Raw genomic sequence first — 16242 nt, 5'->3', positions numbered from 1 at the left:
TGGCATGGCATGGGGTGGCAGGGAGGCTGTCTTGATCATAGGACCATACCAAACCTGCTAAATCAGACTGCTTTGGGGCATAAGGCTTTAACACAAATCATGAGAGTGGTCCAGCCTATGCCGGTTGCTAGCATATCTCAGTGGTACTAGATAACCTGGCCATTGCCCCTTGGAGCGCCCGCCCTTTGTCCTGAGAGGAACATTCAGTCCCTTAGCCAAGCCAGTTTATGACAAGGTACTTTGTGTAGATCTGTCCAAGGAGAGCTAGAACAAGTAAGCCTTCCCATGCAAATGTGTCCACACGTACTAGGGGTGTGGGGCTGTAATTTCTGTGGCTCCAGAATAGCGTTTCGTCTCTTTAATTTTGTGTATAATTGTCATGGCCGCCACTCCCTCTGCCACTCAGACCCTGGTCTAACTGGTCTTGACGTGCTCTAACTTCCTAAGTGAGTCCACTTCTTATTATCTAAGGTGAATATGTGTTTTAGGGCTCAGTAATTAAGAGTGTACTGTAGTTGCAGCTGACACCCATATTGGGTAGCTCAGAAGTTCTCTATAACTCCAGCTCCAAGTAATCTGACATCCTCTTTGGCCTCTGAGGGGTCACCTATTCTCTCTCTCTCTCTCTCTCTCTCTCTCTCTCTCTCTCTCTCACACACACACACACACACACACACACACACACACACACACACACGCGCACGCACGTGCTCATAGTTGCACATAATTGAAAATAAAATAAATCTTAAAAATAAAAATTTGTGTTTTGGGGGCTGGCAAGATGGCTTAGCAAGTCAGAGCACTGACTGCTCTTCCAAAGGTCCCGAGTTCAAGTCCCAGAAACCACATGGTGGCTCACAACCATCTGTAATGAGATCTGATGCTTTCTTCTGGTATGTCTGAAGACAGCTACAGTGTACTTATATATAACAATAGATAAATCTTTGGTCTGGAGCGAACAGAGACTGAGTGAGTGGAGTTGACTGGAACTAGCAAGGCCAACCAGAGTGAGCAGGGTTGATTGGAGCCAACAGAGGTCCTAAAATTCAATCCCAACAACCACATGAAGGCTCACAACCATCTGTACAGCTACAGTGTACTCATAGACATAAAATAAATAAATAAATCTTAAAAAATTATGTGTTGAAGGTCCCACCACTAAATTGCCTATCTTTTTGCACTTTATTAAAGATTTATTTTGTATATATGAGTGTTTTGCTTGCATGCAAATATGTGCGCTTTTGTGTGTGTTTGGTGCCTGTGAGAGCCAGAAGAGGGTGCCAGATCCCCTGAACCTAGAGTTAGCGACACTTGTATGTGGATGCTGGGAACCAAACCCAGGTCCTTCGCAAGAACAGCAAATGCTTTTAATCACTACATTATCTTGCAAGCCCTCCTTTTGCCTGTCTTTAAAGTGCCTTCATGTATCTCTTCAGGAAACTCTGCTTTCCCCATGTGGCTCCTGAAATTCTAAGGTTCCAATTACTTTAGTTTTAAGTGGCATCAGACAGAATTACTGCCTTGGAGTTTAGTCAGTGGATTCAACAAACATTTTTCTCAGTGAGTCAGTGAGTCAGAATACTCCATGTCTGTGTGTCTTCCCTTCCCTTTCACTTCATGCAGTGTCTCTTTAAGTGGCAAGATCAAATGCCAGTTAGGTACCACATTCCCTCTAAGGTACGTCAGCCCTCTTCTTAGCTGCCTGACTTGAGTTCTCATCATTCACCCCTGACCCAATACCTGAAGTGGCTGAGTACTGTCAATGGAAGGATTACAAGTTCTCTGTCTGTTACCTACTCCATCTCAATGCTCACCCTCTACCAACTGCTTCCCTCTCTGTTCCTTTACAGAGACATTCTGGAAAGGACCCTCAGATATGCCCAGTATTCTTTCTCCCTCTCGTGTGTTCTTTCTGGGCCTCCTGTGACCTCCATGTTTCTGTGAGCATCCTCACGTCCCCTCAGCCCACACACTGTCACATATACCTGCTTCCCTTCTAGAATGACACATCACTCAGCATTATGTGCATGCCCCCACTGCCCCACTGGGTTGTCTGAAGACAACACAATACAGCAGCATGCCAAATGCCTAGAGTAGACAATCGGAAATGCCACAAATGCAGTGCAGTCAGAGACTCAGGCCTGCTTGTTAGTGAGTACGGCATGGGCAGATGACCAACACACGACTAGAATTCTGGCATTCGTGTGGATACCCTCAACAACCTTCTGCACATTATAGATTACTAACCGTGTCCTTTTTCCCAAGAGAAGAACGAATAACAAATGATCAAAGCTCTGTAAAGTGAACCAAAGCTGTGTATAAGACATCATTAGGTCTCTGGTATGTTGGATCCCTCATTGGCAACCATAGGCAATGCAATTGAGGGATGTTGAGTGGACATAAGGTGACTGATTTCCAGAGCTTACTCCTCCTGCTTCTCAGGCCCAGAGCTGGTGTTTCAAGGTAGTCTGGGTGGGAGTCAAAATCAGCAGAGTGAATTGGAAGTCGGCATCAATAGCCACAACAGGGCTGTGGCAGTCTCTAGAGCAGTGGCTCTCACTCTTCCTAATGCTGTGACCCTTTAATACAGCTCCTCATGCTGGTGGCGGCCCCAACCATAACAATATTTTCATTGCTACCTCATAACTGTAATTTTGAAACTTATGAATCATAATGTAAATACCAGTTTCCCAATAGCCTTAGGCAGGCAAGTCTTTGACCCTCAAAGGTCATGACCCACAGGTTGAGAAACAGTGATCTGCAGTTTTACCAGGTACTATCATGGATTGGTTACGTTTGTATTTCTGTGACCAAGTGACTTGCCAAGAATCAAATTCGGGAAGGAAGAGATTGTTCCGGCTCGCAGTGTTAAGGGGCATGGTCCAGTCACAGTGGTGAGGGCTGGCTGGCAGGGCCGGGTCATATTGTATCCACAGGAAGCAGAGAGGTCACCGAAAATCAGGTTGTATACCTTAAGACCTGCCCTATAAGACCCACTCTCTCTAGGGAGTAAGGTTCCACTTGATGAAAGTTCTATAACCTTGCAAAACAACACCAGCAGCAGGGAATCAAGTTTTCAAACACATGAGTCTACAGAGGCAAGGATGGGGGAGGGGAGGGGGAGGGAAGCAGGGAGCATTTAACCAAAGCAACCATTCGCAAGCAACAGTCATGCATGTCTTTCTACCTCTCTGCCCAATACCTCAGCCTTAGTGATCGTCTAGTACATTGTAGTCACTCAGCCCTGATTCTACTGACATGGAAACACGAAAAAGTATAGAAGCCACAGAAGACATCATACAAAGTTTCCCCAGCTTTTCTTAGAGAGTGGTATTTAAGCTGAAGTTTAGAGAGTAGGAGATATTTGAGTGGGTGATCTCAAACAGGAATTGTCTCTGCTCCTTCCTGCATTCCCACCTGCTCCTGTTCCTGCTCTGTTCCACATCCAGGCCACCCTGAACTAACAGCTCTGTGCCTGGGTGGTACAGAGAGGCATAGAAAGGTGTCTTGGAAGCCTTGTTACCTTATGTCACCTATGTGAGTGAGTGTGTGTGTGTGTGTGTGTGTGTGTGTGTACCTGTACGCACATATATGTGTGTTTATGTCTGCAGGTACACAAGTGTGCAAGTGTGTGCATGCAGATGCTAGTGGATTTCTTAGGAATGATATGTACCCTTTCTGGGACAGGGTTTCTCACTTAACCCGAGGCTCACTGATTTGGCTAGACTGACTGGCATGTGGGCCTTAGAAATCTGCCTCCATTTCCCCCAAGCTGGGATCACGAGTGTGTGCAAATTTACACTTGTTTTAGCACAGGTCCTCATCCATATAGAGCAGATGCTTTGTCAGCTGGGTCCTCTCCCCATTTCTGTCCTTCCTGTATGTGATTACTCATGAGGAAGAGACTTGGCGCTAGTATCTAACAATGCCTTATGCATCAAATTTTGGTTTATAAGGTGTCCTTGGTCATCTCTGATTCAGTTTCACACTGGGAAGGACATGGATGGTGTGCCAGTGTGTAGAATCATCAGCAAGAATCCCTATCTAGTATCCTGGACCCAGGTTAGATGCTACCGTGCATAAAGACATGATTATGGACTTGCCTCCTGGTGGGGGTGATGCACACCTCCAGAGCCTAATGCCTTCTCCCCTTTGCCTTATCTCCACATCAGAATACACCACCAGCAGTCCTGACCTGTTGCTGGTCATTATCCAAGTGACAGGCGTCAGCCTCCTGCCTCCGCTGGGGATTGCCATAGCTGTCATCATCATCTTCTACTGCTATCGTGTCCACCGGCAGCAGAAGTTGAGCCCGTCTTGGGAGAGCAGCAAGCCCCGGAAGCTCATGGATTTCAGCGACAACTGCGCCATCATCCTGGAGGATGACCGTTCCGACATCAGCTCTACGTGTGCCAACAACATCAACCACAACACGGAGCTGCTGCCCATCGAGCTGGACACACTGGTGGGGAAGGGCCGCTTTGCCGAGGTCTACAAGGCCAAGCTGAAGCAGAACACTTCCGAGCAGTTTGAGACTGTGGCTGTCAAGATTTTCCCCTATGAGGAGTACTCCTCGTGGAAAACGGAGAAGGACATCTTCTCCGACATCAACCTGAAGCACGAGAACATCCTGCAGTTCCTGACGGCCGAGGAGCGGAAGACGGAGCTGGGCAAGCAGTACTGGCTGATCACAGCGTTCCATGCTAAGGGCAACCTGCAGGAGTACCTCACGAGACACGTCATCAGCTGGGAGGACCTGCGGAAGCTGGGCAGCTCCCTGGCCCGGGGCATCGCTCATCTCCACAGTGACCACACTCCCTGTGGGAGGCCCAAGATGCCCATCGTTCACAGGGACCTCAAGAGCTCTAACATCCTCGTGAAGAATGATTTGACCTGTTGCCTGTGTGACTTCGGGCTCTCCCTGCGCCTGGACCCTACTCTGTCTGTGGATGACCTGGCCAACAGTGGGCAGGTAAGTGGAGGCTGGCTCTCTGTCTGGACTTCATGCCTGGCTTCATTTCTGCCCCTTTCTTTTATTTTCTTTCTACAGTCTTTCATTTAGAGGTGTGTGTGTGTGTGTGTGTGTGTGTGTGTGTGTGTGTGTGTGTTATAGGTGTGTGGGTGTGCACTTACCCACCCATGCATGTGTGGAGGCCAGAGTTTGACATCAGCTGTCTTTCTTTATTGTTTTCTGCCTTATTTTTCTTCCTTATTTTTTTAAGACAGAGTTTCTTACTGAACCCAGAACTCGCTGATTTGTAAGATTGCTGGGCCAGTGAACTCTAGAGTCCTGGTTCCCCAACCCCACTGCGACCCAGAAGTCCTGGAATTACAGAGGCACACCAGTGCATCCGGCTTTTACATGGGTTTGGGAGCTCTGAACTCAGGCTTCTGCAGCTGTGTCTCTGCCCCTCATGTAACATACTCACTAGTATACTCTGCATAAATCACACAAAGCAATGAATGGCCTTCATAATGACATTTCCATCTATGCATATAAGGAACCTCAAACAATGCCTTGGGTAAATATCTTCCTGTCATCCCTTCCTTCCTTCCCCTGCCCCTTTCCCCTTCTACACCCCTGCTAAGCCCCTCCCCCACCCCTTTACTTTCATTTCCCTTCCTTTAAATTCCACACAGGATAGAAAACAATGCACCTCTGAGCCTGGCTTGCTTCACTTAACGGGATGATCCAGGTCCATCCATTTCCCCGTAGATACCATCTACTCATTCTTCTTTACAAGTGAACAAAACTCTACTGCAAGTGTAAGCCACACCTCTTTATGGCTAACTTTTTGGGGGACCCAGGCTGACAACATAACCTGGCTATGTTCACTTCCCCTCTTGGCCCATACCCCAGGCCTCTTGTCTCAGGGAGCTCTACGTTAGGAGATTCATCTAAGGAATCTAGCCAATGACGATGTCAGTCCCGGAGGTATCCTGCACTCTCGTGACTAGGTACCTTTGTTAACAGATGACATTTTGCTTCTTCAAGTCCCTTCCAGCCTGACTCAGCTGCCAGTCCTCACTCCCCTTCCATTTGTAAATGGTTTTCTTTCTTTCAGCAACTATTAACATCTTATCTCTACCTTTTCCTCTCATATAACTGTTTCTGCTGCCTGCTCTTAGTGGTTATACTGGTTTCTAAGGAGACCTTAAAGTCCACATCCACACCCAAGACACCCAGCATAATGTCTCAGTGCAGTGGAAGTTGCCAATGAGTATCGGTTGAAGGAGAGAGCAGGTCCATCTCTCTCTCTGTCTCTCTGTCTCTGTCTCTCTCTGTCTCTCTGTCTCTGTCTCTGTCTCTGTCTCTGTCTCTCTCTCTCTCTCTCTGTGTGTGTGTGTGTGTGTGTGTGTGTGTGTATACACATGTATTTGTGTGAAGGCCAGAGCTGCATTCCTTACTCCGTGCTTACTCACCTTCTGTAGTAAGACATGGCTGCTTACTGAAACTGGAGCTCACGAGTTCAGCTAGGCTGGACGGACAGCTAGCCCCAGAGATCCCCCCCGTCTCTGACCCTTCCACACAGTAGTGGGATTACAAGAGTGCGGCACCACAACCAACAACCACCTTAAATACAGATTATGGGGAGTGCAGTGCTGTCCCCTTGCTTGTGTGGCAAACTCTTTGCTGACAGAGTCATCGTCCCAGCCCAGTGGTTCTATTTTTGAAGCATTGTCCCACATCCAAATGGAAAACCCTTTGACTAAGACGCATTTGGAGGATGAGCAGAAAGGAGGAAGATTTCCTTCCCGGGTGACAGCTGATGCCCATCACAGTAGGTCAATTGTGAGATTGGCACAAGTGTCATGTAACGTGTCCTGACCTGGCCTTGAACTTCGTGAGCCACTCCATCCAGTCACCTACTGGTAGAAGAAAAAGCTCACAAGGTTTTAAGATGCCAGTGAAGGCCCCAAAGCACGGCTGTTTCCTCTAGCTGGCTAATGGGGCACACTCTAAAACCCTCCTTGAACTGAACCGAACTTGGGCGGTTTCTGCCTTGTCAGCGCTCTGTCTCCCACAGCAGCAAACTCAGTGCGGAGGTCATCTCACTGAGACACAAACAAATTAATATGTCAGGGCGATGACTCACAGAGTGCTCTGTTAAAAAGAAAAATGTCTCCAAAGGCATGCCAGGAAGAACCATTCTTTGGAACAGTGGCATCAAAGGACTTGACCTCTGCATGACAGGACAGTGATTGGCATTGGATGAACTCGTATATTTTGCAGTATCAGACATTTTCATTTGAAAATTTCCCTTGGAAATAGTTTTCCCTTTTCCCTGTTTGTTTAATGTCAATCATAAAATTGATCACAGGCCTAAATAACCAGAATAGAACTACACATCACATTCATGGAAATTATTGTATGACTTGGTCTTTTCATATGACTTTAATTTAGCAGAGATTTATAAAATTATGTCATATGGGCCATGAGGTAAATTAAAATTAAATGGTCCTTAAATGACCCAACTGGGTGGCAATTATTTTCATCATGAGTCTTAGAGTATGAAGAATGAAAAAATTCTGATTTGCAAAAGCAAAAATAAATATGTAAGAGTGTAGAGAGATGGCTTAGTGGCTCAGAGAACTTGCTGCTCTTGCGGAGACGTCAAGTTTAAGGGTCTTGATCAGGTTGCCTTTCTCTGCCACTTAAAGAATTAAAAGGAAGAAAAAAATCTCGAGGGGGAAAAGGTGACAGTAGAGAAATGTCAAATACAGCAAACAGGAACAGGCAGAATGGACCACTGAAGTAATATGTTGATTGGTGGTGAGGAGACATACCATGAAGCAGACATACAGACAAAAAAAACCCTCTACAGAGCTGAAAAAGACTTGAAAAGCAACAATCCAGTCTCTCCTTAAGGGCCAGGGACTTTCTCTGCTTTGAAGGGCTTTCTTCCCCTAATTTAGGGAAGAAATTGAAGAAAGGATGGCTCATTGGCACAACTCTTATGTACTGTGCCCCAATACAGCCTTGAACTTGTGAGTCACTCCATCTGGAGGCCTACTGGTAGGAGAAAAAGCCTAAAGGTCTTTGTCTTAAGTATCTTTGTGCCTTTGTATCAGGCCAAGAGGGTGCAAAAGAGGCCAGCCATCTTGGAAATTTGCCACCTTAAATACATACCCACTACCTCCCTCTGTCTGCCTTTTAGGGAATCTGTCTGCTTCTTAGTCTCTCCAGAGGACCCGGGGCTCAGTCCCCAGCACCCACATGGCAGCTCAGAACCCTGTAACTCCAGCTCCAGGGGATCTGATGCCCTCTTCTGGCCTCTCCAGGCACCAGGCACAATACCCACCACATAAAATAAAACTAAATAAGTCTTTTTCAAAAGCATCTAAAATATCACAGATGTAGCCCTTCAGGTTGTCTGTAACAATATTGAATGATAGGCTGCATATAATAATATATAGGCAGATTAGCGGCGCTAGGCTGGGGTACTAGTTTGAGCACGCTTAGTTTAGAGTCTTTGAAGAGTTTTCAGAGAGAGAAAATAATAGTGTGTGTCGTGTTTACCTGTGTAATTCTCATCGTTTAAAACAGCACTGTGGTTTTTTTTTTCTTAAAGAGCATCTGCACAGAGCTCGGGACATAGCTCAGTCAGCAGAGTGCTGGTCTAGTGTGCATGAAGACCTCAATTTGATTCTTAACATCCATAAAAACTGGGTGTGGTAGCATATGCTTATAGTCTCAGTGATCTGGAGACGAAGGAAGGAAGGAGGGAGGATCAGTGGTTCGTGGTAATCATCGGCTACAGAGTATGAATCCAGCTCGGGCTACACGAAACCCTGTCCAAAAAAAAAAGGAACTGAGGAAGAACGGGCTAAAAGGAAAGAAAATATCACACCTCTAGCTGAGGAGCTGTTGCCAGGAAATGACTGCCGGTGGGGAAGGGAGAAGAATTCCGTTACTTCAGTGGTACAGCCATTGATAGTCACCTGTGATCCAGTAAAACCCCTACTGATACTTATGCGAGCAACCCTAATCAAAAGCAGTGGATCGTTTAAAAAGGCATGGAAGTAGATAGAGGACTTGTTAGCAAAAGGGGGCTCAGAAGAAGTGAGCAGGAACTAAGAGGATAGTGAGGGTGAATATGATCAAAACACATCACATACACGCCGGAAGTTATCTAAGAACACAGTAAGGAGCCTTTAGAAACAGACAATCATCAGCATGCGAGGCCAAGCCCTGGTCCCTTCAGGATCAAACGATGGACTTCCTTCTGTGTTTCTTTTGATCTTAGGTGGGAACGGCGAGATACATGGCCCCGGAGGTTCTAGAGTCCAGGATGAATTTGGAAAACGTGGAGTCATTCAAGCAGACGGATGTCTACTCCATGGCTCTGGTACTCTGGGAAATGACGTCCCGCTGCAACGCCGTGGGAGGTGCGTACTTGGTCACAGCACTGTCAGTGGTGGGATGATGTGATTCGGCTGTCCCTGCTTCGGGATGATGCAATGTTGTGTGTCTCAAACATGCTTCCAGGGCTCAGCACAGACCTCTGCACTCCACACAGGGAGACAGCTGAGATAGCGTAGCACATAGCTATTCTAGGATTACTGGGGATAATTCTGAAGAGCCACAGTTTCTAAGTGAGAAGCCGTACATCCCCTTTCACACCGCTCTATAGAACTGCTTTTCTCCCCACAGGTATTTTAGTATCTTTTGAGAGGCGCTCACCAGAAACAGGGACGAGAATTACTTCTGTTTACCTAAAGGGTAATAAGAGTCAGATGAGCATCTGTGTTTTGTTTCTTCCCTTTGGATTTAAAGAACTGGAAAAAAAGTCTAAATATTTATTCTTGTGCAGATGAATTCTTTTTCACAAAACTAAGCAGGATGGGCTGATATGTCTGTTTGGGTTTTAAAACTCTGGGGACTTTAATGAAAAGGACGGCTAGCCTCTGAGATTTTTTTTTTCTTTTTTTCTTTTTCTTTTTCTTTCTTTCTTTTTTTTTTTTTTTTTTTTTTTTTTTTTTGATTTTTTGAGACAGGGTTTCTCTGTGTAGCCCTGGCTGTCCTGGAACTCCCTCTGTAGACCAGGCTGGCCTCAAACTCAGAAATTTGCCTGCCTCTGCCTCCCAAGTGCTGGGATTAAAGGCGTGCGCCACCACTGCCCAGCTGCCTCTGAGATTTCTCTTCTGCCTTTCCACTGTGAACCCGTGGAGGGCACTGTCCAACTTGCTGGTCCTTTCCTGCACATTCAGCTCTCTCCTCTCCTCTTTCTTTGATCATACTCCCCAAGCACAATGCCATGGCTCTCCCAGGTCCCCTTGCTCTCCTCTCTGCATTCTGGATGTCAAGTCCTTTCCAGTGTTTGAGACTGCCTCAGGGTTCTCATCACTGTGCTGAGATATTGGCCAAAAAGCCACTTGAGGAGAAAAGGTTTATTTCGTCAGTTATCCACTTCCAGGGGAGGAATAGTCTGTTGTCTGGGAAAGCCAGGGCAGGCACTCAAACAAGGAGTAAGGGCCCTGAGGAGGGAGCTGAAGAGAAGACCATGGAGGAATATTGTTTACTGGCTCCTCATTGCTTGCTTACTCTGATTTCTTAGTGCCCCACCCAGGAATAGCACTGCCCGGGTGAGCTGGGCCCTCCCACATCAATCAATCAAAAAGATGTTCCACCAGTCAGTGTGCCAGGGAAATTTTCTCAATTGAGGTTCCCTTTTTCGAAATGACTCCAACTTGATGTGTCAAGTAGACATAAAACTTTTTAGTCAGGCCCTCAGCTGCTGTTGCCTTGAATTTGAGAATATAGATGAGAGCGGACATCTCGTGGATGATCTACTCCTCTTTGTGTTGGGGGTACTGTTCCCAGATGGCCAGGAAGTTGGATTGATAGTTTGCTACATTGTTTCCACTACTCATTCTCCCCTGGGGGGGGGCTTCCCTCAGGGTCTCCCCGGGACAGAGAGCTCACCCAAGCCTGACCCCCATGAAGTAACACTTGACTTCATTCTCTCTGACTTCTGCTTTACACTATTAGCAGGTAGCAAGAAGGAGATCATAGAAAGCTAAGGAGATGGCGTAATCAATAAAGCCTTACCACACAAGCATGAGGACGTGCATTCAGCTCCTCGGCACCCACGTAACACTGGGGTTTGCGGAGAGACATCTATAATGCTAGTGCAGTTTGCTCCAGGTTAAGCGAGAGACCCTGTCGCAATACGTAGTAAAGTGGAGAACAACAGAAAAATGTTGACCCAATGCCAACCACACACACACACACAAACGCATGTGCGTACACACACTCATGCACCTGCTCATAGGCATGCACATACATACACACATACATACATACATACATACATACATACACAGAAAATTAAATTTAAAACAAGATTAATACAGAGAGTGCAACGTGTAGTTCCAGCACTCAGGGTGCTAACGAAAGAGGAGTGGTGCAAGTTCCAGGTCAGTCAAGATAAGTTACATAGTAACTTATGGGCCAGCCTGGGCTAGAGAGGAAGATCCCATCCTAAACACACAAACCTATAAATAACAAAAATGTAGAGACTCGAGCCTACGGAAAGAGAAGTAACATTGTAACACTCCCGAGTCACCAGTAATGTGCATTTCTGGAAGAGCGGTTGGGTTAGGATTCCCATGCATCTGACTCACGTGCTTCCGCACTCTTCAGCCGCAGTAGTCTTCCTGACCTTAATCCCTGTGATGTTGGAGCAGGCGCCTCAGAGCCTGGATCCCACTTTGGGTTTTGCTGGTGTTTTCTCATCATTAGATTGAGGCGACCCGTCTGGAATAACAACACCACAGACACTGTGGTAACTTCTGAGCACATGGAACCAAGGGCAGGGTTGCTGAGTCAGCTGGGGAGTCTGGCTGCCAGGTTCCACTCGGTAGAGACACCATTTTTCAGTTTGTACAGAGGAAGATACTTTGACTTGTTCATAATCTCACCTGTTAATTTGAGGATCTAAGGGGAGAATTCTCATTGGAAACAATTATGACTGTGATGTTTGCCACCTGCAAATGTTTCTGTTTTTCTTACTCTTTGTTAATTAGCAAGATTTTCATTCATAAGGAAAAAGGAATCTCTAGGCTTCCTCTGCTGCTACTCCTAGTGATTTATTTATCCATTATTTGTGCATTTATATCAACCGGAGTAGTCCATTGGTACTTCTTTTATTTTATGGATGCCCCAACATGTCCAATGCTTTTTTTTTTTTTTGGCTTAAATAGTGACCTCTTTCATTACTAACTCAAACTTCCCAGTGTACTGCCCAGGGCCATTCCAACTGGGCCCTGTGCTGGCTCTGAGTCTTTATCTCTTGCAGAATGTGGTTGGCTCCAAACGTGGAGGAGAATCTCAGTCTCCTCTTCCTTCTTGAACCGCTGTCATCCATTTCTCTGGCCTCTGTGGAGACAGGGATTCCTATCTGCCTGGTACAATCCTCTCCCAGTTTCTTACCTGAGAGGCCTTCCTCCATATGTCTAAAAGTAGCTCTGTGTGTGTGTGTGTGTGTGTGTGTGTGTGTGTGTGTGTGTGTTGTTGTTGTTGTTGTTGTTGTTGTTGTTGTTGTTTTCCTCACAGTTAAATTTGGCTAACAACTATCAGCTATTATAAATGATTTTCTGTTTGGAAGTTTCAAAAGCTCCAAAATGAATCTGTAGACTGATGGGAGTCATGTCCAAGAGAATCCATGCTGTTCCCTGACAGCATTGCTTTCTCTGGCTGGCAGTATCTTCTCCCTTGCTTTGAGAGTGGAGCTTCTGTAGCCACCCCCTGAGGTTGTCTGCTCTCCAGTCCTCTCGACAGTCACCCTGAGGCTCTCGTGCAGTCCACTTGCATCCCACTTTCATCGTAGTCACAGACATGATGCCCTTCCTGTTGACAGTTGCTGAGTGAGGGAGAATTGGGGCACGTGAGGCAGAGCCAAGCTCACCAACTTTTATGGGCTCTTTAAAAAGCCACGGAATAAACAAGTTTCCTTGTGGAAGGAACCAGGTTCCGGTTTGTTCAACTCATCTCAGGAAACCCCTTTACAGCCTTTGTGGTAAAAACAGGCAGGAACTGGATGGGACCCATCCTGGCTCTGCTTTGTCTAATCAGAACTTCCAGCTCCTGATTCTCCTGTCTCCATTCTGACTGTAGAAACTGAAGCTGGTGGATACCACTCTGGGGATCTCTCTATAAACTCCTTTCAGATCCTGTCTCTGGACTCCATTTCAAGCAGTTTCCTGGGTCTAACTCTGCCGTGAACTTTCTTGCCTTCAGGGACCGTTCACTTATAGTGGCAATTGCAAAAGGGCACATCGGAAGGAGACAGAGAGCTAGAGGTCCAGTCCAGCCTACATCAGTAGATGGCAATGGAGGACAGTGAGTGATGTGACTCTCGTGTCCGTTTCCAGTGCTCCTCTCTGAGCCTGCCCCGTCTCTGTGCAGAGCAGTCCTGAGGAGGGAGAAGTGCCCAGCATAGCTCTGGGATGTTACCTCGGGCATTAACAAGACGACAGTGTGAACAGATGATAAATAGTGCCTTCTGCAGCCAGATCTAAGCTTCCTTTAGCATGAAATCTCACCATAGAGTTCCACATAGCATCACAGTGAGCAGAGAGTGATCTGATGAGGAAGAAGGTTTGGTCCAGGTTAAGGAATCACAGATGACAGCGCCCAAGCAGTTGCTTCATCCATCTGTGCGCTCAATCCACCAGAATGGCGTTTAGAGCATGCTCTGGCCTTCCTCAAGGGTGAGACAATGGAGGAGCCAGGAGCCCTGGAGCCACTGGCCTGCCCCTTCCTAGGACAGAATCAGCCTGACTGGTGGAGAGATGGGAAGATGATGCGGGGGTCAGAGCCCCTCCGTGCATCCTGCACTCGAGGCACACACAGCTTTTCAGAAGTACTGGATGAGGCAGGACTCCTTGGGGGCCTCACTTCTGAAAGTCTGCATCTGTGAATTTTCCTGTCTGCCTTGGTGAATCTCTGAGTGTGTGTGTGCATGTGGTGTGTGTGTGTGTGTGTGTGTGTGTGTGTGTGTGTGTGTGTGCGTGTGCACTTATGTGTGCACATGCGGTGTACAGGCCAGAGGTCAACCTCCGGTACTGTTCTCAGGAAATGTCTACCTTGTTTTTTGAAACAGGATGCCTCAGTCCCCTAGGACTTGCCAACTAGACCAGATTGGCTGGTTAGGAAGACCCATATATGCCTCTTCCATCTCCTCTGGAATGACAGGCATGTGCTGTCATTAAAAATCCTAGGTTGGTTGGTTGGTTGGTTTTTTAATTTGGTTTCTTCTGATTAAACTCAGGTCCCTGTGTTTGTTAGGCAAGCATTTTGTTGACAGTCATCTTACCAGGCCCCAGATCCCTGCTAAGGGACAGGAAGGCTCTTAATTTCTGTGCATGGATACTTTAAAATTTGCCTTCTTTATCCTTCTTTTTCTGAAGATATAGTCATTCATTCATTCATCCACTCATTCATTCACCCCCTCAGATGATAGCTAAGGAGTGGTTCTTATGCTCAGGCATTATTCTCCCTGCTGAGGAACAGGGGGAGGTCACTTTTAGTTTTGAGGCAAGGCCTTGCTCTCAAGCCCGCAGCAGCAGCAGCAGCAGCCTCACGATTGCCTAGGCTCAGCCTCCCAGTCACTGGACAGTCAGGAAGGTAGTACTACATCTGACAAGAGCAGCAGGTCCAGAAGCTCCCTCGCCCCTAGGGACCAGGTCCCGGAAGGAGCGGAACTAGGACATGTCAGCAGCAGATCTGATGTCCAGCAAGGGACAGGTGGATCCAATCATTTTAGAAAGAAAAATCTAGCAGATGTAGGGGACAGGTAACACTACCGTGGTGGGTACCTCAGACACTTGGAGCATCTCAGGGCACATAAGGAAGCTGAGGAGAAGTTGGGTTGTTTGAGGAGGAGAAGATGAAAGCGAGGTTGGTGTGCCACTGTTTTCTGGTAGAGAGAAGGCAGGAGAGTTCAGCTCGGCAGGGGCAGACATGAGATTGGTTCTCTTTTACAAAGAGCCTCTGTCCCAGGCCAGGCAGTTGGCCTGGAGTCTGGACAAGTGGTTGCACTGTGGTGTGTGGGAGGCGGATGAAGAGGTGTCCAAGGCTCCCTTTGGGGAACACAGCAGGCACAATATGTATTCATCCTCAGGCAGAGTTGGCCCATATGTGAACCGACCCCAATCCCTGGCCACCTGGACCTCTGAATAGAAGCTGGTACAAGGTGACCGGTGAGCCAAGGTTTGACACAGACAGCTCCTTCTCCTTGAAGAAGTCCCAAAAGAACAATGGGCCAACTGAAAGAAAAGGGGAAGGAGGTTTGGAGAAACTATGGGATGAAAACCATTTGTGTTGAATGGACTCCAAGGCAGTACCATTGGAAAGTAGATATAAAATCAGAGTAGCGCAGCCTTGGGGGGGGACACTGTCCAACTGTAGCCACAACAGCTGTGGGCCAGATGCTGATGGCCAAAGCAATGCCACAGCTGTCTGGGGGGAGGGGGGGAGTCGGATCTGTGGTGATGCCGAGAGCAGCAGGCTATTTCCCTATGAGAGGCTGCTGGACTTCCTGAAAGCCAGGAAGAGCGGCCGCTGGTCCTCAGCCCGGGCTGCGGGGAGCAGGGAAGGACAAGAGTTTTGTGTAACACAGAGCTCTCTTAGAGGAGGTGAGATTTGAGCAATGTGGGGAGCACGGGACATTCCGTCCAAGAACTCTCAGGGTGGCACAGGGGTTGGCTTGACTGTGTGGAGACGTCTGCTTTAGTCTGAGCACCCTGGATCCCACAGAGGAACCCCGAGTTAACATCGTTCCAGCACGATGGATGCCAACCCCACCGCCTCCGGTGCCTGTGGTTAGAGGAATGAGACCGTCCTGTTCTCTCTCCACCTCCAGCCCCACCTTCCCCAAAGCCAGAACACAAGTGTTTGTGCACTGGAGGGAAATCGGGATAGTCAGAGAGATGTCTTTTTAAAAAGTCATTTTTCCATAGCTTGTTTAGAGGCTGCCAAGTGTCTCCATCCTGCAGATCCCTAAAGGAGCCAGCCTGTGGTGGAGAGGTCGGCAGCGAGGGAGGCGTTTGTCAGGTTCTCAGTGGGCAGTGGGGGTGGAGGGGTAGTTCCTAGGCCTGCTCTGGGCAGATTTGAGGAGCAGCTTCTGAAGGCGAGATAAGGAGGGAACAAGGAATGGCTCTAAGTGACTTTAAAGTTTTTATGACATTATTTGTTGGGGCAGCACACATGTGTCATGGGTTGTTGTGGTGGTCAGA

The 16242-nt window shown here is 47.4% G+C and overlaps 1 protein-coding gene across 3 annotated transcripts in view; it reads left to right on the top strand.

Annotated features, from left to right (window-relative positions):
- Positions 1–16242, top strand: part of Tgfbr2 (transforming growth factor beta receptor 2) — an 87267-nt gene that overhangs the window by 59850 nt on the left and 11175 nt on the right. For all 3 annotated transcript variants that reach the window (XM_031345648.1, XM_031345647.1, XM_031345646.1), the window contains 2 exons: positions 4173–4972; positions 9249–9390. In XM_031345648.1, the coding sequence (XP_031201508.1) occupies positions 4173–4972; positions 9249–9390 (942 nt within the window). The remainder of the gene's footprint in view (positions 1–4172; positions 4973–9248; positions 9391–16242) is intronic.

Source organism: Mastomys coucha, unplaced genomic scaffold, assembly GCF_008632895.1.
Source record: "Mastomys coucha isolate ucsf_1 unplaced genomic scaffold, UCSF_Mcou_1 pScaffold23, whole genome shotgun sequence".
Lineage (NCBI taxonomy): Eukaryota > Metazoa > Chordata > Mammalia > Rodentia > Muridae > Mastomys > Mastomys coucha.
The sequence above is the reverse complement of the archived record's forward strand: the minus strand, read 5'-3'. Positions and strand labels throughout refer to the sequence as shown.